General features: G+C 32.2%; 3 protein-coding genes and 1 long non-coding RNA gene across 5 annotated transcripts in view; 2 read left to right on the top strand and 2 right to left on the bottom strand.

Annotated features, from left to right (window-relative positions):
* Window positions 1-1323, bottom strand: part of LOC136796348 (uncharacterized) — an 11138-nt gene extending 9815 nt beyond the window's left edge. Inside the window, exon 1 of the long non-coding RNA XR_010844048.1 lies at window positions 1052-1323. This is a non-coding gene — a long non-coding RNA (uncharacterized lncRNA). The remainder of the gene's footprint in view (window positions 1-1051) is intronic.
* On the top strand, window positions 604-15882 carry LOC106677737 (uncharacterized). Of its 2 annotated transcripts, none has more exons than XM_014415830.3 (2): window positions 604-809; window positions 15078-15882. In XM_014415830.3, exons 1-2 carry the CDS (start codon window positions 659-661, stop codon window positions 15791-15793), a joined length of 867 nt encoding a protein of 288 aa, XP_014271316.1. In that variant the 5' UTR covers window positions 604-658; the 3' UTR covers window positions 15794-15882. The 2 variants fall into 2 exon arrangements, with proteins under 2 accessions (XP_014271316.1, XP_014271324.1); XM_014415838.3 differs by lacking the exon at window positions 604-809 and adding an exon at window positions 1593-1855.
* Window positions 15883-17219: 1337 nt separating this feature from the next.
* The window catches only part of LOC106677874 (uncharacterized), a 13276-nt gene continuing 4804 nt past the window's right edge, over window positions 17220-25691 (bottom strand). The window contains exon 2 of the mRNA XM_014416062.3: window positions 17220-18823. Coding sequence (XP_014271548.1) covers window positions 18180-18823 — 644 coding nt within the window. The 3' untranslated portion in view covers window positions 17220-18179. The remainder of the gene's footprint in view (window positions 18824-25691) is intronic.
* Window positions 22178-24636, top strand: LOC106677868 (piggyBac transposable element-derived protein 4). Its single transcript, XM_014416049.3, has 2 exons — window positions 22178-22258; window positions 22665-24636. The coding sequence occupies exon 2, from the start codon at window positions 22665-22667 to the stop codon at window positions 24429-24431; it is 1767 nt and encodes a 588-aa protein (XP_014271535.1). The 5' UTR covers window positions 22178-22258; the 3' UTR covers window positions 24432-24636.

Genomic DNA, 25691 nt, shown 5'->3' with positions numbered 1-25691 from the left:
TTTAAATGTTCACATCATTAATGGATTAACTAATCTTTTTAATTTTATGTTTCTAGTTGTCAAAATATCAAAAAACTTTTGTGTACAACAGAATCGTTCGTTTTTTTTAAATCTATGCACAGCAATGTGACGTAATGCGAAGTACAATGTGAAAAAATTCGACTTATTAGAATAGTTCATGAAATCGGACTGTTATGTTTAAAAACTTTGAATGTAATGAGGAGATTTAGATGATAAAAATGTTCTTAAACAAAACAACAGCCACTTGTTGAAAATTTCCATCCTTTACATCTTTGGCATAGTTCCGTATAATTATTTTATTCAATGATTACTTGACACATTTAGCATTATTTACCTTTTTGACTTTGAAAAATACTGATGTTTTACTAAATCAATAAGTCAATACAAATGAAACAATTAATCGAAATGGGTGTCTAATACATGGAACAATGAGCTATCTGTTGGAAATTCTGCATTAATTATTTATTAGTTCTGAGCATTTTGTTAAGCTCAAGGATTTTCTTTTTTTAAACATTAAATATGGAATTGGTAAACATTAAAAAAAAATATTACAATGAGGAGAAGTAGGTTACAGGTTAGGGTGGCGGAGCGGTAGCTCTTACGTAGTATAAGCGTCCCGGCTGAAGTAAATTCTTTTATGGCTGCAAACAGGGTAAAAGAGAATATAGAGTTCATTACTCTGATTCGAGATCATCCTGCCTTGTGGGATTTAACTCATCATTTACATGCTGACAAATTAGTGTGTGATGCGCTGTGGGAGTATATTGGTAACAAATTCGGTATAAACGGTAAGTAACGCTTCACAATGAAAGGTTAATAATGATACATTTAAGGTTAGTGTTTTCATTGTTTTTTAAATTTACTTTGTATTGACAGCAAGATGCTTGAATGTTATATTTTTAACTTATTAATATATATTTGAATTGGTAGTTCTACGGAAATAATAATAAAAATAGAATAACGTCTAATGACCAATATTGACACTATATTTGATGATACTGTTTGTGTTACGATAAATTTATATACTTACTTAAGGAGAAATATGTATAAAAACCCGAAGCCAGCCATTTTAATTTGTTGGTGATTATTGGAAGTTAGTTTTGTGTTAGCCATAATCATAAGTCCTTCCGAGTGATAATGAAGAAACATTAGTGTTTTTTTATAGTTTCTTGAACTTATTTTTTATAGTTTCTTGAAGCATTAGTAATCCTAATATAAATCCAGTACTAATTTAAACTCAAGTTTCGTTTCTGTGAGATAGGGTTGTTGTGATTTAATAACTGTGAGGTTAAGTTTGTGTTAGTGATCTTCACTTGTTTATAAATATGGTATGCAATTATTTGAATTTATCAGTCTTATGTTTTATAACTTATAGATTAAAAAGTTCCTATTAGTTTTAAATATAAAAAATAACTATACATTTTGTTGATAGTTTTATATAATTGTTTGTTACATTGTATAGGTTGTTCCATAGTTTGTCATGTATTTGTATTGTTTTAACTTCTTTAGAAATCACATGATACTTTAATTAGTGTAATACTGTTTATGATATTTATTCATTTAAGAATATCATTTTGTGTGTAAAACTTATCGATTGTTTCGTTGTAACACTCAGTTTAAAAGACATAAGGAAATCATTATTTGCTTGTTAATTGTTTTAATCTGACTATATCCGAATTTAACTTGACTTGTAGTAGCTTAACATATTTTAGTTCAAGGCTAGATTTTCTTTAAAATATATTGTTGTTTGTTAGTTTTGTATAGTTACATCTATTTTCATCGGTTTTAAACGAGTAGTTTGGAAGATGGTCTGTGATGATCTATCCTTTGACTGGCAAGTAAATTTTGTTTTAATAGTAATAATCTTTTTCACATTATCTATGAACTTAACTGAGGACAGTTTCTGAAGGATACTTCTTTTTTAGTCATACAGTAACAAAGTTTACTCAAGATCTTATTGACTTTAATATATTATTATTGTTGGAAATAAAACAAATTTGTGTGAAGCACTTGCATTAACTCAAGTAATTGGTTAATTCTGAACTATTGTATCATTTAAACTGTGATTTTCACAATTTGGTATTTATTTATCTTACGTATAAGATGAAAGTACCTCTGGTACTTTTAAATTAATTGTTGTGAACTATTTTTAAGGAGATCATCGTTTCTCTTCTGTTGATCATAATTTTATAGCATCAGATTTGTTTGCCTGAAATGCACTTCTTTTAGTATTAATCAAAAACTAGAATTCAATCCCCGTTTCAACTGTATATAATCAATTTCTTTTTAAAATATCACAAGTATCGCTGCTATACATGTTGTATTACATCAGGTTGTTCTTATTTCACTAACATTATGAATTGGAAGAAGATAGTTGACCGTATGAAATAGATTGTAGAAAGATAGTCCAGATAGCAGTCAATAAAGGTATCAAAATAGTAAAAGAAAACTATTTATTGTTAACCAATGTTTCGCCGCACTTTGATTAAAATGCCTTGATTGAGTGACTTGACTTTCTTAAATGCACAACCTTTAATGACTTTACCTCTGTTAATTTTTGCATCGCCACTTCTTATAAATTAAATTATTTAAAATAAAGTAATCAAAAAAAGACATGTTTATGTAAACAAAACTAATTTTTATTTATTTCTAATAAAAAAATTTTTATATCTACTAAAATTTGAGAAAATATATTTTTTTCTTTATGTTAAGAGGGCCACATGAATTCTGCTAAATAATATGCTAAGAAATTCTGATTGTTTCTCTTCTTTTATTTTCTCATAATCTTTCAATTTTTTGCGTATTCGCTAATATCTTAAGATCAACTAAGTGATATTTATGCTTTGCAGTTTAATGTTAGTAGCATGTTTTAGCCTTATTTCAATGCTTTTTCTACAACTTCGTTTGTAGCATCTCAAATCTATTTTTCACCAAAATTCCAAGTCCTTCCGAGTGATAATGAAGAAACATTAGTGTTTTTTTAATAGTTTCTTGAACTTATTTTTTATAGTTTCTTGAAGCATTAGTAATACTAATATAAATCCAGAACTTATTTAAAATATCAAGTTTCGTTTCTGTGAGATAGGGTTGTTGTGATTTAATAACTGTAAGATTTAAGTTTGGGTTAGTGATCTTCACTTGTTTATAAATATGGTATCTAATTATTTAAATTTATCAATCTTCAATTTTTTGCGTATTCGCTAATATCTTTGGATCAACAAAGTGATATTTATGCTTTTCAGTTTAATGTTAATAACATGTTTTATCCTTATTTCAATGCTTTTTCTACAACTTCGTTTGTAGTATCTCAAATCTATTTTTCACCAAAACGATGATTCATTTCATGATCGTTTTAAGATACCTTCACTCTTGATAAAATTTCTTTATCTTGAAAGAACGCAATTGCTTTTTTCTTATCATTAGCCATGCAAAAAATTCTTTTTAATGTGTAATATAGTAAACTATGATTTTATATCATATTAATTGGTAATGAATATTTGAAGTTTTGCTTTATATGTTGAATTACATTAGGTTGTTCTAATTCACTAAAATTATTGATGTTTATATCCTTCATATTCTGAAATTTATGATTTTTTTTTTATGTTTATTGAATAAATGTACCTCTTTTAATGAGGTTATATTAAACTATTATTTTATACACAATAATTGGTCATGATTATTTGATAGGTTAGTTATAGTGGGCTACATTTTGCCAAATCATTAAGTCATGATAATAGAGTTAATGTTAATTAAAGAACAATATTTTTGCAATGAAGTCTTTCCTTAGTTGCATTGCTGGAAATGGTATACTTTGTTGTATACATCAGCTGAAACCTTTATTAACATAATAAAAAATTTATTTTTAGCTGTTGTTTTCCTAATACAATTCATCTTAATTAATCCCGTACTTAGTAATTATCTAACATTGTTTCCATAGTGGAACTTTTTCCATCTTTTCTAACCTTATTAATCCTATTCCATGAAAGGGTGATTGCAGTCATGTGAGCGAGAGGAGGTTATACTCCTTATTGCAAGTTATAAAGAAATTCAATTCTAAATGTTGTTTTTTATATTTGGAAATTTTTGTGAATACCTCTTCTTTTTTTCTTTTCTTTTTTTTTTTACTGATTTTCTTATCCCATTTTATTCATTTATAAAAAACATATTTATTTAAATTTTACTGAAAATTTTGCGTTTTTTTTCTTATGTTTAGCTTCTTTTTTTGCTATTATATGAATCAGTTTAGTTTATTCATATTTTTATAATAATCCATATGTTTCTCATACCTTATCCTTACAGTAAATCGGTATGAAATTCAGGCTTAATTTTAAATGAAATGAAATGACTTAGGCTTAAATGATAATTCGGGTGACAAATTATTTAGAATAATTTCTTAAGTAGTTAGGAGAGGTTTCTATTAGGAATGTCGCATTTTTTAAAGTAGTTTACTAAAAAAAAATATTACATTATACAGCCCAAATAGAGAGGTTGAATCTTGAGAACCTGTTCTCCTTAAACAGCATAAATAAATTTTTTATCAGTTGGTCAGAAGTAATGTTATTTTTTTATATTTTAATTTTAATGGTATTAGAATTTTCCATACAGCCAGGTATAAATTTATTTGTATTCCCATTATTTCCACCATGGTTGTGGGTCGAAGTTTTTTTTCTGAGACCACCACTTAATGAAAAAAGAAGACGCCCCTGGCCGTATTCGAATTAGCACCGCCAACAGATCTCAGAATGGTAGAGCCCCAGAAGTAGAGTTATTCTTCCACCGCAATAGTTAAATCAAGATGATTACTTAATAGTAAATCATTCAGAGTTAATTAATTATATATTTTTAAAAAATTGCTATTAAATAATTTGATCTTATTGTGGTCCATGTTCAGAGCCACACCAACCGGAAATTCTTAGTTAATTGTTATAAGCTGCTACTCTTTTGGGAAGGCTGGCCATAATCTCAGATGGGCAAATTGCTGCAAATGATTTTTTAAAAAATATTGATGTTGATAATAAATTATAAAGATAAATGCTTTCAGAAATTCATCAATTTTCTTTATTTTAAGCAGCTCGTAAATACCCTATTCTAATGAGAAAAACTGAGACTACTCTATCTGATCATTCCCAATTTCAGGTATATTATTTCTGGACTAAAAATAACCACTTGATATAAATATTTGAACTCTATTTTATCAAAATGAAAGACTATTTCTGTTCTTGTTGAAACAAGGGTTCGTAGATCTTTTGTGTCCATGAAATTTGTGAGATCTTGAGATTAAATAATGTTAGAATAACTGTTTCTGACTTTTATGAAATATTTATTATGATATATAAGCCTCGGGACCTCCTGGGGCACAACTTATGTTCTAGGAACAGTATTTCCCTACCCGACAGGTAAACAGAACTGAAGATCCAGAGTAAGTGAAGTAGCGGAATAGGTATTTTATTTGTTTTTTTATTATTAATTAAGACACCTAGGAAGCATCAAGAGTTGTAAAATAATAAGTCCTAGACTTTCCAAATTTGAAAAAAGTACCAAAGAGACAAAATATGAAGGAAGGCTGTCATAGAGTTTATAATTCTATTGTTTAGTTCAGCTGCTGACTTGGTTTTCATTTTTTAGCATATATTTATGGAGTACAAAAAAAGTAGGTGAAGTACACGCATCACACAAGTTTCACTTACCACCCTACATATGTGCCCAAATTTTGTGCAGACTGGCACAAAGTTATCGCTATTTTTGTTATTTAAAAAAACATATATATATATAAATCAGGGACTATAAAAAAAAAACTTTAGGACTTCTCATGATAGGATAAACTGTGTTCCTGCCAATAATACAACAGTTTAACAAAAGAGAACATAATGTAGCTGTAATGCAATCAGGACAGATGTGATCGAGTGGTCTCAGCTTTTCTCATTAAAATTTTATATTTATGTTTTCCTCGTTTATTATTCTTTAAATTCTTTAATATTTGTTATTTATCTATTGTTTACTATTGCTAACAATCAGTACTGTTTATGTTATCTAATAAACAAAATTAAAGGTACTTTACTGAAAGAATTTTTTTTAATTTGTGCTTTAAGCCCTGTTAAACTAGAGACCTAGCTGATATTAAAGAGCATTTAATTGTTCATTGACTTGGTGGGTTTAATCAAAATCATATATTAGAGTTATGTTCAAGAAAATCTAACAAAATGTGAAAAATCTATCCTATAAAGCAGAACTTTCAGTCAGTCGATTTTATCGAATAACTTGCTGTCGCATCTTAGGTATATACCTACCTTAAATATGTAATTTCAGTTTCGTACGACTTTATGTTTTTAAGCTAGAGTGTTCACTGCCAGATGCACCCACATTTTGCGATACTAGGTTTTTTGGACACAGAGGACCTCAAAACATGTACTTCCTTTGAAAACCCTAATTCAATTTTACACAATTGATATACTTTTCCTTATTTTATATTTCTTATATGGGTTAGTGAAAATTAGTAAAAAATTACACATCTTCACATGTTTAGTGTTGGCAAATAAGAGAACCTCCTAAACATGTAACTTTAGATGATGTGCTACAAAGCTAGATATTTATTATGATGAGAGTATCAGAATTTTTATGTTAATATTTTTCTGTTACCAGAAAGTTTTGCATTTTATTATCTGAGCCACCTTTTTATGGATCTACAAGGCTGAATGAAATGATTACCTAGCCATTAAAATTGGTTTTGGTTATAGTGAGGAAAACTATTCTGGAAAGTTGGGTCTAGTGGCTGTTTCGATTAAAAACAAACATAATTAATTAAGTGGAATTATCATTTAAAAATGATTCACTAGGTCAATTTTTACATTTTATATAAATAAATAAGTTTTATTGGGAGGCTGAGGAAAGGATTAATAAATATGTGGTAAACCTAAGTTGTAACTTTGAGAAATATTATTAATGTCAATAAATATGTGTAATAGAATTACGATTAGGCTGACCTATACTTGTTTAGGTATGATTAATTCATCTGGTTATTTTGTAATTATCTTTGTGTTTAAAAAAATAATTCAATTTTTATTCATTTTTGTCTCAATACATTTTATTTTTCTTATAAGTCCAACGTTTCAGCCAATCCGGCCATCCTCAGGGACATCTTAATACAATTTTGGAACTAAAATTATTTAAACACTCAACTTCATGCAGGCTATTCTGCCCAGGTCACAACAACAATTTCTAATTAGTCAACTATTACATTAAAAACAAAACTTAAAATTCATTTATCACAGTCCCTTGTTAAAACTTTATCACAACCTTGCTTGTAACCTTCCTCCACCTCCACTAGTAGAGGAAACCTTGCTTGTAACCTTCCTCTACTGGTGGAGGAGGAGGAGGAAGGTTACAAGCAAGGTTTTAAGTTTTGTTTTTAATGTAAAAGTTGACTAATTAGAAATTGTTGTGACCTGGGCAGAATAGCCTGCATGAAGTTGAGTGTTTAAATAATTTTAGTTCCAAAATTGTATTAAGATGTCCCTGAGGATGGCCGGATTGGCCGAAACATTGGACTTATAAGAAAAATAAAATGTATTGAGACAAAAATGAATAAAAATTGAATTATTTTTTTAAACAAAATTAACCAGTCTCAATAAAGTGTAAAGATTATAAATATATCTTTGTGTTGGTGACTAAAAGTAAACTTCCTAAAGTAAATAAGATATGGGATGATTTTGCTGATAATGTGTGTGTGTTTTTAGCTCTATTGCATTTCTTCTGTATGTGCTTGGAAAACATTAAAGATATGTCCAGTTCTAAGCCTATGTAATTGATTGACGGAGCCCATGGGGTTGTACCTTTAATAGCATGTTTTGAATTATGAACAGTCTCATTTTAGGGAATGTAGTAGCTTGTGTTTTTTAATCTTTTATTTTTTGAAGTGTTGTTTAAGAAGGGCTTGTAAGCAGTTAACTATTGTATATATTCTATTTAATGATGAATTATTATCTGTTATCATCAGCATAGAGTGATCTTTCTACAGATAGGTGTGAGGGAATGTCTGAGATAAATTTGTTAAACAGGATAGGGAAAAGGCAGGAACCTTGTGGAATACCAAGTTATAGATTGTGGGTTGCAGAATTAGTGTTGTTTATTGAGATGTAGAAGGATCTATTGCTGAGGATTCAAGGAGGTGAATGTATAGCATGGAAAATTGTAGTTTATTGGTTTATAGATGAGACCCATTTGCCAGACCTTGACAAATGCCTTTTTGATGTCATAGAGCATACCCATGCTTATTTTCATTATATTGTTTTGTGATATAGTTGGTAATTCTAGCTAGTTTTGCCACGGTTGAGTGTTTTGTTGACCTGGTCAGAAAGAGTTTTTCAAATCTTCGATAGTATATTTATATTCGGCCAATTGGTCTGTAATTACAATTTTTGTTGGGTTTGGGAATTAGAATGACTTTGGTTATTTTCCAAAATGGTGGTCAGCTTCTCTAACTTCTGTCAAGAAAATAGTGGCTTTTTATACAGGTTTTTAAAGACCATGGTTGGGATGGAACCATTTATGTCCGTCTGAAGCTGAGGAATTTAAGGCATAGGTCTTTGCAACCTTGAACTGCTGCGGTGCCAGTTCTATGAACGGCCTAGGGAGTCGACTTTAATTTCTGTGGCGGTCCCACGAAATGAAGAATTGGTTAGAATAGGGTGGTACCCTGTAGATACCCTTCCCTCCTCCTCACCCGTATGTCAGAAATGACCGGAAAGGGAGACAAAAATAATTATGGGTGGAAATTTAGGTTACACAGGTTACTTTACAGTTTTTTATCAAGTTCATGAACTTTACATTTGTGTTTTTTTTTAATTCTAGATCCGCATATTTAATTGGTGGTATGACTTGAGAGTGATTAGTGAGTATTTTGTTTACTACTGAAAAATTTGTCCCTGGGACGAAATTGATTGAGTGTTTGAGACCACTTCTCATATCTCCACTTTCTAAGTTGGTTTCTCATTTACAAGTTTATTCTATTGGAGATTGTTCGTGATACTGATTTTATTTTTTATTGACAAGAAATAGGCTAGTCAAAGGCTTGAGGTATTGTTATAAACATGACAGTTTTGATAAGTGTGTTTAATCATTTAATATTTACATCAATATCTTTAAGAATTTTAATTATAGGGTTGATATCCAAAGTTTCATTAATTATTATTCTGAATACTTGCCAATTTGCCTTTTTCAAAATGAATTTCAGAGACAGATTTATCGTATTAATGTTTTGGTTTTTTTATATACAAAAATTAACTGAATTGTGGTCCGAATTCAGGCTTGGTAGTGGAACAAGATGAGAAAGGTTATTCATATTTTGAACGAGCACCAAATCTATGATCATTGGTTTATAGCTGAGCCGGGACGGATTAAATGTCAGTTCGCTGGGACTATGTAATTTAATACATATTATACTCAAATAGGAAAGTTAATATTTTTTTAATTTTTACTGTTATAGCAGTTCTATTCCCTGTTCTTAGAATTTAGATCACTGAAATCTTGTGTTCTATTGCCTGTGAAATTATTTTAAGATTGGAAAAAATTTATTTGTTTGATGATATATAAGTTGCTATTGCTGTTATTCTTTTTTGTTCAATTTGAAATTGTATGCCAACAGCCTCAGCATATTTCAAATTTTTTATCAGTCTATATGTGTGAGGGAGATCGTAGCATACCAATATCATAACGCTACCGCCCACAATGTTTCTATCGTTCCTATATATATCTTGTAGCCTGGCACCGAGAACCTGTCTTAAGGAGATAGTTGGGTCTCCCTTAAAAATACAAAACTTCCATATTTTTTTACTTTGGACCATTCATATAATTTTTCCAATCCATTAAAATTGGTATTGGGGAAACTAGTTAAGTGGACTTAGTTATTCATTTCTTGGGACCACCAAGGAATAAATGTTAACTGCCCCAGATGAGAATCAAATCCACACCATTCTGAACTGGACACTCTGGTACCCTCTCCCTTAATGTGTTCAGGCTTCATGGGCTCATGAAAATTATAATAATAATAATCTTTATTTATTCTGGGATTAATCCCTTTAGAATAATATACAGGCATTAAAATTAGGCTTTAGAGCCTTAGAGTCAAGATGAAATTACAAAACGTCATAAAATAAAAGAAAACAATAAATTTGAAAAGTTAAAAATAAACAACAATAATTAGCATAATATATAAAATAATGATAGAACAAATAAAATAAAACCACATATATCATAAAACATAAGATGACTTCTGATAATAAATAAAAAGAAAAAAAAATGATAAAAAGTCACATACAATTAAACTAAAAAATAATAAATGAAAAGATATAATTTTAGGTAATGCACATATTTACAATTATGAACAAAAATCTGAGACATAAAATACAGAAAATATATAAACCGTTTTTGAAACTTTCAATTGTTATTCTTCTGGAATTTGGTGGACAAAAGGTAGTCGAAGAGACGGGATTTGAAGAGTGGAAGGGTATTACAACTACGAATAAAGGAGGGAATAGAATTTCATAGGGAAGAGGAATGGATAAGGAAAGATCTACCCAAGACTGCAGTTCAATGGGCAGTTACATATAAGTCTGAAGGCTGTGTGTGGTTATTGCGGGAATGCACTGAGGTTTTAAATTGAAGGAAATCAGAGATGAACAATGGACGGAGGGATTGGATAACTTGGTAGAGGAAGGAAATAAGAAAATATTTACGACGAAAGGAGGGGTAAAGCCACTTCAACTCTTCATAAAATCGGGTGACAGAGGCGTCTCTAGGAACCCCAAAGATGAATCGTAAAAAGCAGCCCCAGAGCCCCCAAATCAAACAGCAATAATCAAAGTGGGGGAATATTAAGTAATTACCAGGAGCTTGTGGGTTTCAAAAGGAAGTAGGTGAAAAAGATAATTTAAACGCTTTAGGGTGGAGAAGGTATGACAGGAAATATCGGAGATGTAATTTTTCCAGGAGAGAGTTCGGTCTATAGTAACACCTAGGTTTTTAATGTATGGAATTGTATTTGATTATTATTTAGGAATAAGGTTGGAACATGGTAAATAGTTTTTAGGAAGTGATTGGATCCAATTACGATTGCCTTAGTCTTCTCTGCATTCAACTTAAGCTTGTTTTCTTTTTCCCACTGACTAATTCTATTCAAGTCTTCTTGAAGCTTCTCTATGGCAACTAATAGGTCAGAAGGTGGGAAGGAAAGGTAAATTTGGAAATCATCTGCGTATAAATGGTATTGAGAATGTTGGATAAGGATAGGAAGATCATTAATATAGTGATATTATGATACCCAGAGTAGGGGATACCGATAAATCCTGAGGGACTCCACAGGTGAGGGGTCGAGTCATTGTTGGAGGTTTATCAGGAACCACTACATACTCGGAACAATTGGATAAAAGAAGATTTCGTAGTTTGGTAAGAAGGATGTTGTAGTCAACCATATCAAATGCTTTGGAGAGATCTAGGAGTATGAGGATAGTTAGTTTTGGTATTCCATGGCTGTTTGGAGGGAATGGGATTGATGAGGGAACGTTCTTCTAGTAACTTTGAGAGTTGGTTTTGAACAAAGCGTTCTAGCGGTTTTGAAAGGTTAGAGAGGAGAGAAATAGAGAGGAAGTCACTAGGTGAAGAAGGATTTGGGATTTAATTTAATGGTCGAACTAAAGCGATTTTCCAATGAGAAGGAAATGTGGCGTTTTGCAAGAAGAAATTGTATATATGATAAAGTACAGGAATAAGTTCCTGTTGCCTTTGTCTCCTTAAGTAATAATGCCCCATGAGATTTAAGAAAGAATTATATGAAGGAAAGGTCTTTGATAAATTAGAAGAAAAGAATGTATGGGGAGAATAGGAAGTAATTGCAAATAGAAACTTGTGATTACTTTCTTTGATATCAGTGGATTCTAAATGTCTTTTGGTATTATTGGTTCTGGAGTTAGTGGGAAAATTCGGACCTAGGCTTAATATGTTGGGAATGTTTGAGTGAATATAGGTGGATAAAATATTTGGAAATATTCATAACTTATTATCCATCTCTTTAATCTCTAATTTATATTCATTAAATTTTATTTCTTTATTTTTCATTTTTTGTTATTATTATTTATTTTACTTTTTTTTACTACTACATTTGTTCGACAATTTTATGCCTTTTGCCTCTTACCATTTATTTTGTCAGTTTAAACATTTTTTGCTGTCGTCTATCATTTAATTTTTTTTCTTAGATCAGCCCATCTTAATATATTTAACATTATCCAATACTTAAATCACTAAACATAACCAGTCATTTAAATCGTTATGTCAATTCTTAATTCTACTATTATTTATTTATCCAATACTTATTTAGAAATTAGTAGTACTTAAATCTTATTTAGATTGGAGGAAGTAGTCCAGGTGGTGGTCAATAAAGGTATCAAAATAGTTATCTTTTATTATTTTGATACCTTTATTGACCGTCACCAGGACTATCTTCCTCCAATCTACTTCATATGGTCAACTATCTTCTTCCAACTAAATCTTGTTTACTGTTAAAATTTAGTTTATTTTAAATTAATATATATGCTCATTTGTATACATCATCAACCTAACTGTTTCCGCTTGTAATGTATCAGGTTAGTCCATAATTTCGTGCGCCTTCTTTTTCTTTTAGCTTATGCTTGAGTCTTTCCCCTGCAATGGAATTAAATAGCTACCTGTAAGACGTCGAGAAATTTTAGATTCTGAAGAAAAATGTTGAATTTCGTTTTATTTATACTGTTTAAATACAATTCCTAAAATTTTGAAACAAAGCCTTAGAAATCAAAAAATAAATCACTCTAATTAATTAATTTAACCATCTTAATAATAAGGTGGAACCTTAGTATTTTGGTCTTGAACACCCTCAGATACACTTTACTTTAAGCCTGGCCCATAGAGGATGTTTTAAGTATTGATTGGTACGAATGCAACCCAATTAACACTTTGCATATAAGTGGAAGTTTGTAAACAGGAAATATTGTATTTATAGTTTTGGGGGTTTTGATTATTCAGTAAAATAAAAAAATTACTGGTTAGTAAAAAAAATAAATAGAAAAAGTTGGAATAGGAGTTATTTGTATTTTAAAGTTCAATGAAGGCAGTTACAAATGCTTTTATCCTCTATGTGTTTCAGCTTTTACTCATTAATTAGAAAAGTTAGGCTTGAAATCTTCTTTAAGATTTATTGTAGATTACAACGGGTCGAAAAGTGGAAAGCCTAATTACATTTAGGAATCATCTACATATAAATCAAAAAGGAGCAATTGAATCCAGGAGGTTTGAATATAGATAACCAATAGTATAGGAGACTGTTACGAACTCGGTAGAAACAGATTAGAGAAAATTCTGTAGTTCAGGTTTATTTTGAAAAAATTGAATTTTATTATTATTAGCTTGTGTTATGATCCAGCTATTGAATCAAAACTTACTCTAACATAGATTTCCAGCGTTCTCTGTTTTTGCTACTGATTTTCGGTTTCTTGTCCCAAATAGGGTCATTGCATCAGCAGTCACCCTATTCTCTCAGCAAATTTTAGGACATCCAACTCATCTTGTGCCATGTAAATGCTCCATGACTGGATTTTATATGGTATTTCATTTGGTTCCATTGTTTCTGTATGACCCACTCATTGAAGCTTTGACTATTTAATTATGGTACATACATCAAGATCTTTATACATGACACTTAATTCTGCATTATTCCTTCTTCTCCAGGCACCTTGCTCATGAATTCCACCATATATTCTCCTCATGGCCCTGCTCTCAAGTCAAGGACTTGTTCCTGGATTCTAGTCACTGTCAAACATTCTGAGCCATGGATAAGAGCTGGTATTTTTAGTAGTAAATTCCAGATCAAGGGATATAATATTTTGGGAAAGGTGGATTGACTTGAGAAATGTGTTGCTGGAATTGTGTTTTCAAAGAGATTTGAGATGAGAACAATATGATAAAAATCGAGGGGTAAAGCAGACTTTTATTTTAGACCTATATTATATTAGAATGATTAGTATGGATTTATATTACTCCCTATAGCCTTTAAAATCCAACTTGTGTCTGGTCTCATTGCTATCCGACTTTTAAGAGTCAACTGTTGTGCTTTTAATGTTATTCAATAGTCAGGATAAGCTATTTTCTTAGAGAAAAACTGGATTTTTGTTTAACAGATTGGTGAAACAGCAGAGAACCATTTCTAAGAGATGAAAGATAGTGTTTATTAGATTAACTAAAATGTTATGTTACAATTATACGAATATACAATAAAAAAAAATTTCCATGTTTTTCGAATCTTGAGATTTCTTGTAACTTGATATTACCTTAGTAATGGAGATTTGAACCTAATGCCCGTTTTTCCAGTATAGCGGTCATTTTCACATTATCTCCTATATCAATTAAGTGCTTTGATGGGACTGTTAAATTTAAGGACAATTTACAGCCAGATACGGAGCTTACATTCATATTATTGATAGTGTGTATGGTATTCAAATGAAGCTGTATTATTTGAAGATCTATGCAATTTGTCCAATTTCTGACAAAAATCATATTGAACTGAAGTTTTAAATTATTTTCAAAAGAAATCTGAATTTAGAATGCTTTGGACATCGAATGTCAATGATTTATTGAACTTTAAAGTTTGTTGTTTGCTACAAATTGAAATTAGTTCATTATATATGAATTTTTGTCAAAATGGACAAAATGAATTTTTATCTGGATCTCTTTAATTAATCTTTTCAAATGTTGGTCCTATTTTATTCCTATTGAGATAAGAGGTTCTGTAACTGTCTTACATTACTGTTGTCTTTTTTTTAATTTATAAAATTAAGTATACATGGTACAAATTGCTTATTCAATCCAACATCAAATCATGATCTTTTAATTTATTATACCCTAGTAAAAAACATTTAAAATTTTCAATTTTGAGTTATCAAGTTGTTGCATTGAGTGAGCAAAGTGTAAATCAGTTTTCATCTGCCCTCTTGTGGTTAATGATCATTTTTACAAATTATTATTATTTTTTTTAGGCCCAACTGCAAAATCCCGTTGGAAGAACCTTCGGGATAACTTCCGAAGAGAACTTCGTAGATCTTCAATTGGGTTTCATGGAACTGCAGCAGAAGAATACAATTCATCATGGCGTTATTTTAACTCTATGTTCTTTGTTAAAGATCAGCTTCGACAGAATAATATAATAAGTCCATTAGCTATGTCTAGAGCACAGAACCGCCTTGATGCCAAAGATGATCCTTCATCGAGCGTTTTGCCCAATGGTGAAGTAGATGATGTGGAAATTGTTGAAACTACACATGATGCATTTGTTAAGGAGTTTCCAAAGCCGTCCTGTTCTTCTTCTTCTTCAAAATCAACAACTACTAAGTCAGAAGGGGAAGATTTGCAAAAGCATATGGCAGCAGCAATGTTAGCTTCTATTGATCCTGATGTTGGTTTTCTCGCTTCTTTACTCCCTCATATGAGGTCTGTTAGTGCAGAAAAGAAGGCTTTACTGAAAAACCATATGTTACAAGTAGTACTTCAATATTCAGATAATGAGGAGATTGATGATAAAGTCTCAGATTGTGATGATTATAACTCTTATTCTGGTTCAGAAGAACCAGAAGCTTCCAATGTAAATAATAATGAGTCTGCATCAGTCAGTACTAATAAGAGAAAATTATTGATTGTGCAAGATTCAGGTGCCAAGAAAACTGCACCCGATGACTCAGTTGTGATTGAAGTGTAATTGTAAAAATTATTTTTTAATTTTTTTTTTTTGTAAATTTTATCTCTATTAAATTGTATTTTTAAATTATATATAACTTTCTTATTGTTTATTGGAATTAATTTAATTATCTTTTACCTTACATGCCTTTCCTGTGACAAGAAAACCATTATAAATTACTTTGAATAATTTATGCTTACCAACTTTTTATATGAGAGTGTTTATAAAGGTTTAATATTTTCTATTCTGATTATGTTTACATTAATTAAAGTTATTTATTTTATTAATGGTTATATTAATGGCATTGCTTTCACCATAAACAGAGGAGAGAATATTTTTTGTTAAAAGATTAAAGTAGCTGTTCAGGATAAACAAGTAATTATAATAAGAAAACAAAATAATATATTTTTGTATTGAAAATTGAGGTATGTTTTGGATCAGAACTCCGGCATCCTCATGTTGAAAATTGTATTGGTTCAGTCCCTATTACAGGAGGTATTTGGTTTCTGGTAGGTCCATGAAAATCTTCAAATCTCAATACTTGCTTTATTTGATGTGGAAATCAGCCAATTAAAATAAAGTGAACGATGTTTTCATATTTTATATAAAGCTTCTTAAAGCTAAGAGACTATTTACCTTACAGTCTGACTCACTTTTATTTTTTTATTCTTCACTGCAGTTAATTTGTGATTTTTTTTTTCTATTTTGTTTTCTACAATATAATTTTATTATCTGTAATTTATTGGCAGTTTTTTCTTTTTGTATTTTCTGTTTCTTAATTTCTACCTGAAGAAATTGTTATCTATTTTATTTTTCATTAGTTATATTTAAAATAGTATTATCTTTTTATTATTATTTTATAGTTTTTTTTTTTTGTGGTTATATTACACTTAATATTTGTTATTTCATTGTAGACTAAGATGTTTCATTTTTTCTTTTATTTTAAACTCTCATTTTGTTTATTATTTTACTTATTAGACATATTTTCTGTATGTCTCTAGACTGCAGTAGGGGTAAATTAAAAATACAATTAAACAGGAATCTCAGGTGGCAGGAAACCCTTAGTGAACTATGTACATAAAGTTCTTACTAACCAATCTCAATGTACATTTATTTTAAAACAAAAAGATTTTTTGAGATTAAAAACTTCATGGTTCTAATAATTGAAAGACAAAAAATCAGAATACATAAAGGGACTTAACAAATACTTTTAAACTTGTTAATTTACTGTGATTCAATTTTGGTGATAGTCAAAGAATAAATTGCATTTATACCTTTCCTTAATCTCAAGAAGGCACAGAGTTGGGCAAATGTTATTTGAATGACCAGAGACGAATACTTTTTTATTCGTCAATTTTCTACTCCAATAATCAATTATTCGTTCAAAAACATATGATTAACCATCCGATTACTTTTTTATTCGTCATTATTTTATACGAATAATCAATTATTCGGGCAAAACAATTCTTCGAATAACCATTTGAATACTTTTGAATTCGTCTATTTTATAGAAAAATAATATCTTATTCGAAAAAATAAAATGATTCACCGTCCGAATACGTTTGTATTCGTATAAAGACGACATTTTTTGTCTTTCAGCTATACAAATATATATTTTATGAGCGCGTATAGATTAATTTTAACTTTTTTGATGTTAAAAACATGTTCTAACGAAACATGTTAGAAATCAAGAAAGTTAAAATTAAATCGATACGCGATGTTAAAATCTATAGCATTTTCATATTCTGCATATCCAGAAACCTAAAAATTGGCCCCTATGTGTTAGAAATAAAAAAAAATTAAAATAAATCTATATGGGATCTTAAAATCGATAGCATTTTCGTTTTTTACTCATCTAAATATGTGAAATGGGACCTTCATACACTAGAAATTGAAGGTGGTAAAAAAATAAGTGAATTAAAAAATCAAATTGTCATTAGACTAATTTTTTATTCGATTGAAATAGTACTTTAAATATGCGAATAAAAAACTATTCGGATTGTTTGGTCGTATTTTTATTCGAATAAATTTTTATAAATAAATAATAAATATTTATTCGTCTCTCATCAATCGAATAAAAAAAGTATTCGTTTCTTGTCAATCGAATAATTTTTGCCCAATTCTGGGAAGGCATATGTTCTAACAATAAAGTATAAATAATCAATCATGGAATCGATTTAGATGGGTATGGCATTTATAATTATTTGATTTATCGTTGCTCAGAGCCTGTCACAGTTATTTTGAATCCTCCTAACATTCTTGAACTCTCTTCTTCTGGATACTTAAGAAGTCGCTTTCAGAGGCTTGGGTACTGGCCTCTTCACTCCTAGATTCACTGCATTTAATTATGCAGACGATAACACTGCTTTCATAGCAGCATTCATCTGTTCGTCAATCACATGTCTATTTATTCCGTATCTGAATAATTATTGGTATATGGCGGAGAATTCGCGACCTCCTCTTGAGAAGTATTAACGATTTCAGAATGGTTCTGAATTCTGTCTTTTTGCGAACTCGTTTGTATAGACTGTTCGTCCTCTTCTTCGTCCAGACAGCTATGGAGTGTGCTCAACATCATTTCCTTGAACCTCCTTTGCCTCCTAGGTCGAAGTTTTTTAAAATCGATGAACAGACACTTGAAGAAATCGAAATCTGGATCCGCAAGTGGATCCCCTCGGATCTTGAACTGGTGGAAATTCATTTCGTTCGATGTGTACTTTGATTGTGACAACTTCTTCTTCTTGGGTGGTTCATACACTTCATCCTCGGATTTGAATTCCGTGACGACCATCGGGAGAGATTGGATGTTTTGACTATCGCTGCTTTCTGGGTCTTCTTTGAACTCGTGGATCACTTCCAACGGGAGTTCCTCGAAGGGCTGTTCCATCTTCCTGGTCTGACTCATAAAGGGATCCAGGAACCTCAAGTTGTCGGCCAAGTACCACTTTTTTTTCCTCTTTCCAGTCAGGGGTGAAGGTACATTTCGGGTCGTTCTGAGGTATCTTGAATAGCAGTTTCGAATGTTGCACCATTTCAATTTGCAATGGGCCACTGAAACAAATATAATATAGATAGTTAATATTCAACACATTTGCATCATTAACTTGTAACTAACCTAAATCTATAAAAAATGTTTGTGATGAAAGTAAATAAAACTAGATCCCTTGTCAAAATTTAATTTTAGTCTAATAACTTTATTTTCTTTGAGAAACTAATATTGGCAAAAAGCATTCTGTCCTTCGCTTTTTTCCACCCTTATCTGATCATTTCTGACATACGGGATGGAGGTAGTGTATAACCTAGATGTACCCAACTTATCATAACCATAGTGTTCGAGTTTGCATTATATGGGACCGCTAAGAAATAAATGTCAATCCACCCAAGCCGGAATCAAACCGGCGTCGTTGCTAAGGTGACGCCTCAAGTCCTTCAGCTACAACAGCCTTAATTTTTTCCCTCAATTTTATTCAGAACACGTCAATATACAATGTCAAACAATTTAAGGTTAAATTCGAAAACAATATGTGATGATTGGTTCCTAAAGCACATCTGTGCTTCTAATACCAGGAAACATTTTACGTTAATTAATAATTCTAGGTCTCTCCATCAGTTAACAAATATTTCAGAGGTCCAATTGAAAATATTCAGTGATAGAAGGGTAATTACTTTAATCCACGAAATATTTTTAAACATAAGCAAGGATAAAAAATATCCAAGCTCCAAATGTAATAATACTCAAAAGAAATGTAAGCACTTATTAAATGTTCAAATAAAATTTTAAATAATTATGAACTATATACCATATTTTATACATTTATATAAGCTACTTGACAGCAGGAAGAATATAAAAAAAGTAAATCGGTGGGGGAAAAACACAATCTTAATACCAAGTCATGTCTGCCTTTATCATCGAAACGATCCCCACCTTATATATACCTCTACAAACTATTATCTGATATTGTTTCTGTCTACTAATATCAAAATTAATAATCATTTTCACCATCTGTGATCAGAAGACTTTCCAGCCTCCGGAGATGCCTCTGCGGCAGGAAGTTTTAGTTGTTCGGTATGCACTCTCGTTCATTCAAACTTCCTATAGTAACAGTGTTGTGCTTTCTGATCACGGTCGCCCTAAATGGTTCCTCATAACAGTGCATGCATTTCCTGCAATTGGTTCCCATCTTTCGATTGGCCACCTTCTCTATTTTAATATAATATAATATTATATAGTATAATATAATATTATACCCCTGTCATGTCCCTAAGGGCTAAGTTTTGTTTCACTGCTCGTTTCATCTTTTCCTTCTCGATGCGCTCTCGCGCCCTAGCCCACAGACTTATCATTGCCACGGCGTTACTCACAATCTCTCCATCCTCCGACGGAGGAACGCGCAGACCAAAAAGAATCTCGAACGGGGCCGGTAGTCGTGTGGATCGAGTGATAGTGGGCGGCTGTTGCCCGTGGCATTGTTTCCTCCGGTTCTAACCCTTTTCCCACCTGATAAACCCACAGATGATCGATTAGTGTACTTTATAAGCGTTCTATCCCCCTCGATTCTTAAGGTGTCATACCACCTCCAGAGTTTTCATCTACCCTCTGATACAGGCATTGTCATTCTCCCGGCGTCCGCCGGAGGAAATTCTATTTGGGATCCCATACAACTGGAACCATGTACTGAGAGGTATTTCAGCTGTCGGCGTTTCCTCTGGTTGAGTGCGGGCGGGTACTTATCAAATTCTGTGGTAAGGCAAATCTCAGTTTCCAATGACTTTCTGCGATGCGACACATCCCCTACCAGAAATATGTTTTCCGCAGAGCCTTTAATGGTTAATTTTGCCCTAATGTTATACTTGCGTAACCTCTCTCTGCCTTTCCCTAGGAATTCCTTCTCGGATGGTTCAAACCATCATCGCCCACCGGATGAATTTCTCATCCACTCCGATCTCTTCTGTTGTCCACAGTTTTCTAAGCTTATCCCAAACTGTGATGTCCCCGAGATATATGTGCTATGTATTTTCGGATTTGGATCCATTACGTAATACTCTATAAATTTGGTCCTCTCTGGCGCTCGGTTATGATCATATAGTTACGAGAGCATTGTTTTAATATTTGCTATACTCTCTCTACCTTCGTTTCCCCCACGATTTCCGCTGGCCTCCCTTTCCGTCACCCACCTACACGTACCCATCCCACCATCTGATCTTGCCTTCTGCTGTCCCTCCTCATCTGGCGTCCATTCTCATAAAAGCCGTTTCATCGGATGGTTGTCCTCTTGAGCATTAACCGTTATGACACCGATAGCCAATCCGCCATCACATTCTTCTTCCCGGGCTTGTAAACAATTTCCTCATTCTAATGGTTTATGGACTGCTTTCATCGCGACCTCGCCGAGGACTGCTTCAGCTTCTCTACCCATTAGAGAGGTCTTTGGTCCGTGTGAACTCAAAACTTCCTTCCGAAAACGTTACATCTAAAATGGTCAATAGCCCAAACTATCCCAAGTTACTCCCTTTTCAGGGCGCTATACTTATTTCAGCTGAAGTGAGTTGTCGGGCAGATAGGCTTCCGGACGGGAGCTCTCCCCACCATTCCGAACGCAAGTTAGAAATGGACCTCTCTTAACAATTGACATAATGTTCTCCTTCACCGGCGTCAATATTAGCTTTGCATCTTTCTTCAATAAATTACATACTTCTGTGGCATCTTCTCTAACACATGTGTTATTATACGGTTCCCATTATGTGTTCATGAGTTTACGAAATATGTCCGGAAACTTGCGGAGAGGAGGGAGAGTTACAGTTGACAGAGGGCCATATCAGCTGATTGTATCCATCAATAAGTTAAAGACTGAAGCCCGACATATCATATTTTAATACTATCCTGAGATGTAAATGGAGGAATTATTTCTCGCACCTTTTTTTGTAAATTTTTATCACTCTAGATGACCTATGCTTTCATATTTCATTGATTAAATTTTAAAAAAAACAAAAAAAAAAACCTCAGATCATTGCACAATGCATTATTGTTTGAATTAATTATGTAATCTATACCAGTAAGTAACAAAAAATAAAATATAAAACAACCGGTTTCGGTTAAAGTGTAGTACAAAAATTGATTATCGTCTCATTTCTAATGTTGATCTCATTCGTACCCATTTAGGCAATCAATTATCTTTTAAATGAGCATGTAGAATGTTTTGAGTATTATTATTTTGTATTATGTTTTGAGACAAATTAAACAAACCCTTTAACAAAAACACATTGACCGAGGTTGACGGCACATTATCGTCAAGCCGTAGTGGCTTGGGAGCACGTATGGCGATAAGCTATCGTCAAGGGAGGTCACTTTTCTAGCACGAGTTCGGGGTGGTGGGGGGAGCTTCCGTCCCTCCTTTTTCACCTTGGATTGCCCTGAACTGTTAGTTCTTCACGGCCGCTCTATTTTACTGCCTTAAAAGGTTTTTACACTCTTTAAAAAAATTAAAAGTAAGTTATTATTTTTTCATATTTATCTATTTGATTTTTAATTTATTTGAACATTCCTTAAAAGAATTCCTAAATAGAAAAATAAATAATATTTAGATTCAAATGTTTTATTTGAAAAAAAAAATCAATTATGAGGTATTAGGAGCATCAGGACAAAAAAAAAATCATTTTATTTTACTTTTTTTTTTTTGGCATTTATCATGATTGATTTGCTTAATGTTTTTGCTAAGCAGAATTTTTTATTAAAAATGTATTATATTAGATGAAAGTATATATATTAGATAAAAAAAATCTCCGATTACTAGCTCCTAAACATTCAATGGTTCTTTCCTTTTATTTTTTGCAAGATAATTTCTGTCTGTTTCCAATTTAAACTTAAAAACTGTTTTATTAAATTTCTTTTAAGATGCCGAAGCGACCATCAAAATCGCCTACTCCCCTGAACGAAAGCAAAAGACGTCAGGTGGAGACACCTGAAGAAATTATGGAGGTAGTACTTCATTCTACAAGTGATGAAGAGGATTTGGGCCACTTTTCCGATGACTCTGACGATCCGACCCTAAGAATCCAGGAGATGTCATCAGGAAGTGACTCTTCCGATAGTGAGGAAGAAAGGGGAAAATCTGGGAAAACAGGTACTATCTTCGATGCATCTCGAAACCCCCCAGTCAGCTCGACGGTCCCAGTTCCCTCAGATCTAGCCGACATACTCCCCGAGCCTTCTGGCTCCAACCCTTTACCGGACCCATTCCTACAGCCCTCACTGTCTGTTCCAAACCCTAGTCTTATTATTTGGCAAGATGATAAGCCAACAATACCTCCTATCCCTTTCACAGGAAATCCAGGCTTGAAGGTCAAACCCCCAGGTACAGATCCCATTCATTATTTTCTAATGCTAGCTGCTATTGAACTGATGGAGCTAATAGTAGCCCGAACAAATGCCTACGCTCACAGGTTGATAAGTGCTGCTACTGCTCCTCGTGCCCGTATATTACAGTGGAGAGACATAACAGTAGCAGATTTCAAAAAATTTTTAGGCCTCATTTATTTAATGGGTCATGTTGTTCTGCCTTCTCATTATCATTACTGGAGGCAGATATTCCCTTACAATTTTCCAACATTCCCGTCAGTGATGTCCAGAGATCGATTCCTCAGAATTTTGCGATGTCTACATTTTGCTGAACCTCCGCCTACTAACAGCCAGGTTGAGCCTGTAAACAAAATTAGGCCATTATTGAATTTCTTCCATGACAAAATGGAGTCAGTATACTACCCCCAGAAAGAACTAAGCATTCATGAAGCTGCGATGCACAAATATGGTTTAAAATTATATATGCTGAGTCAACCTAATGGCCTAGTCTTGAAGATCTTAGTCACTGGGTCCAAAGACCAGCATGTTAGTAAGAGACACGCTGCAAAAGTCGTTAGGTATTTGATAGACAACATGTTAAAAGTCGGACATTCCATTTATGCAGACAACCTTTACAATAGTGTTCCTTTGGCTCATGAACTTCTCAAGGACAACACCTATTTGACAGGAACCTTGGCAAAGAAAAGAAAAGATAACCCACCTGAGGTTATTGAGTCAAAGTTAAATCCTGGTGAATTGAAAGAAAAGTTTACTGATAAAGGAATTTCGGTCTTCAAGTGGCGTGCTAAACGAGATGTTATAATGGTTTCATCTGAGTTTGATGGCCACATGGAATCGATTCAAGTAAAAGGAAAGGACAGCCAAAAGCCTGAGGCTATTATAAATTACAATAAATTCATAGGTGGTGTTGATCGCTCCGATCAGCTTTTGGCTTATTGCCCATTTGAGCGGAAAACCCTGAGGTGGTATGCAAAGGTAGGCATCCACATTTTTCACATAATTATGAACAATAGCTACCAGCTATTCCAGAAGAATACTGGTAGCAATATGAAGTTACTAGACTTTAGGGACCGAGTAATAGTAGAATTACTGGGGGGTCCTCCACAACTACCTGAACCAGTAATTCATCCTGCTGTAGCGGTGCATCTCCCGTCTAAAGTTTCCCATGCCGAGAAGAAGCGTTGTCGGCGTTGTTATGAGAAGAAGAAGAGAAAGGACGTACAGATAATATGCCCACGATGTCCAGGGAAACCGGGTCTATGTATGGAACCGTGTTTTCGGGAATTTCACAATTACCCCTAATAATGTAAATAATTGCTTTGTAAATATTATTTAGTTTAGTCGTTATTGTAATCCGTTTTCCCTCTCTTGTAAATAGATTTGACCTCCTCCAAAATGTAAATAGATTTTCAAAACCAGATCCTATATATTTTTCTGGGTTAGTCAAGTATAGTTTTAGATAATAAACAGTATTTATTGTTTTATAGTATTTTGAATTTTTTATTATCAAATTTATTTGTCAAAAAACATAAATCTATTTATTTATGTATTATTTTATTTTACACGCTTCCATCAACATTTTTTACATGTTCAAACGGTGTTTTTTTTTAATAGAAATTTTTTTTTACATTGTTTTGGATTATTTCACGTTCTCTAAATGTCTTATTGTAAATTTGGTTGTACACAATAATTTTCTAGAGTCCTCATTGAATAATTCAGGGAGACAAAAATGCAAAACATTCAGTTGATTGTATTCATAGATTGAGTGGCATACGAATATGACGAAAATTAAAGTTAAAAAAAAACAGGTGTTTAAAGTTTAGTTGGCTAAATATTACATTTAATACATTATATTATGGTTATTTAAATTATAAGAAAAAAAAGGTGTTAAAGGTATGAAATGTTAAAAATATGGGTGAACAATTCTATATGCCATAAGTAATAATCGTCGCGTTCCAATGAACTATGGTGCAGTCTATCAAAAAACCTGAGTTTTCAATAAATAATGACAAAATGGGCGAGAATTTTCAAATTATCTCGAAAAACTGCTTGTAAAAGGCTTTACAGTTATTTTTTAAAGTTCTGTTGGTTCACGAGGAGTTTGTAACATATCACGAAGTGTGTGTAAGCTTAGATTTAATATTTCAAAAATGCATTAGAAAATCGGGATATTGTTTTGATGCGAGAGGTGGGGATTTGATTAATTTATTTTTTGATTTATCCAAGACTCGCGTGTAAGTAAATATCCACATGCAAGTCTGATTCGATCTTTTGTGTTTAAATTTTATTTGACTAATATGGAATCCTCATACAAAACTGAAAAGACAGGAAACTACTCGTCGACTCCGACTATTACAACATTTACTAGACAAACGGTCTAAACTTCCAATCCATTACAAAACTACTGATCTACATGACTATTATAAGGCCTGTCTGGACTTACGGAGTTGAGCTATGGGGCTGGAGCCCCAGCTTTTTGGACTAAACAAGAGTTTTTTTGAGAGTTTAGTGGAATAAACCATCAAATTCCTCTTCGAATCCAATCCTTACCACCCAAAATCC

The sequence above is a fragment of the Halyomorpha halys genome, unplaced genomic scaffold, assembly GCF_000696795.3.
Source record: "Halyomorpha halys isolate HHAL.00 unplaced genomic scaffold, Hhal_1.1 Scaffold8.1, whole genome shotgun sequence".
NCBI classification, from domain to species: Eukaryota; Metazoa; Arthropoda; class Insecta; order Hemiptera; family Pentatomidae; genus Halyomorpha; species Halyomorpha halys.
The sequence above is the reverse complement of the archived record's forward strand: the minus strand, read 5'-3'. Positions and strand labels throughout refer to the sequence as shown.

Bases quoted from the DNA above. Each gene is read 5' to 3' on its own strand.
- LOC106677737 (XM_014415830.3), top strand. From the start codon at position 659: ATGGCTGCAAACAGGGTAAAAGAGAATATAGAGTTCATTACTCTGATT. The intron at 810-15,077 runs GTAAGTAACGCT...TATTTTTTTTAG, and splicing joins TAACAAATTCGGTATAAACG to GCCCAACTGCAAAATCCCGT.
- LOC106677868 (XM_014416049.3), top strand. From the start codon at position 22,665: ATGCCGAAGCGACCATCAAAATCGCCTACTCCCCTGAACGAAAGCAAA.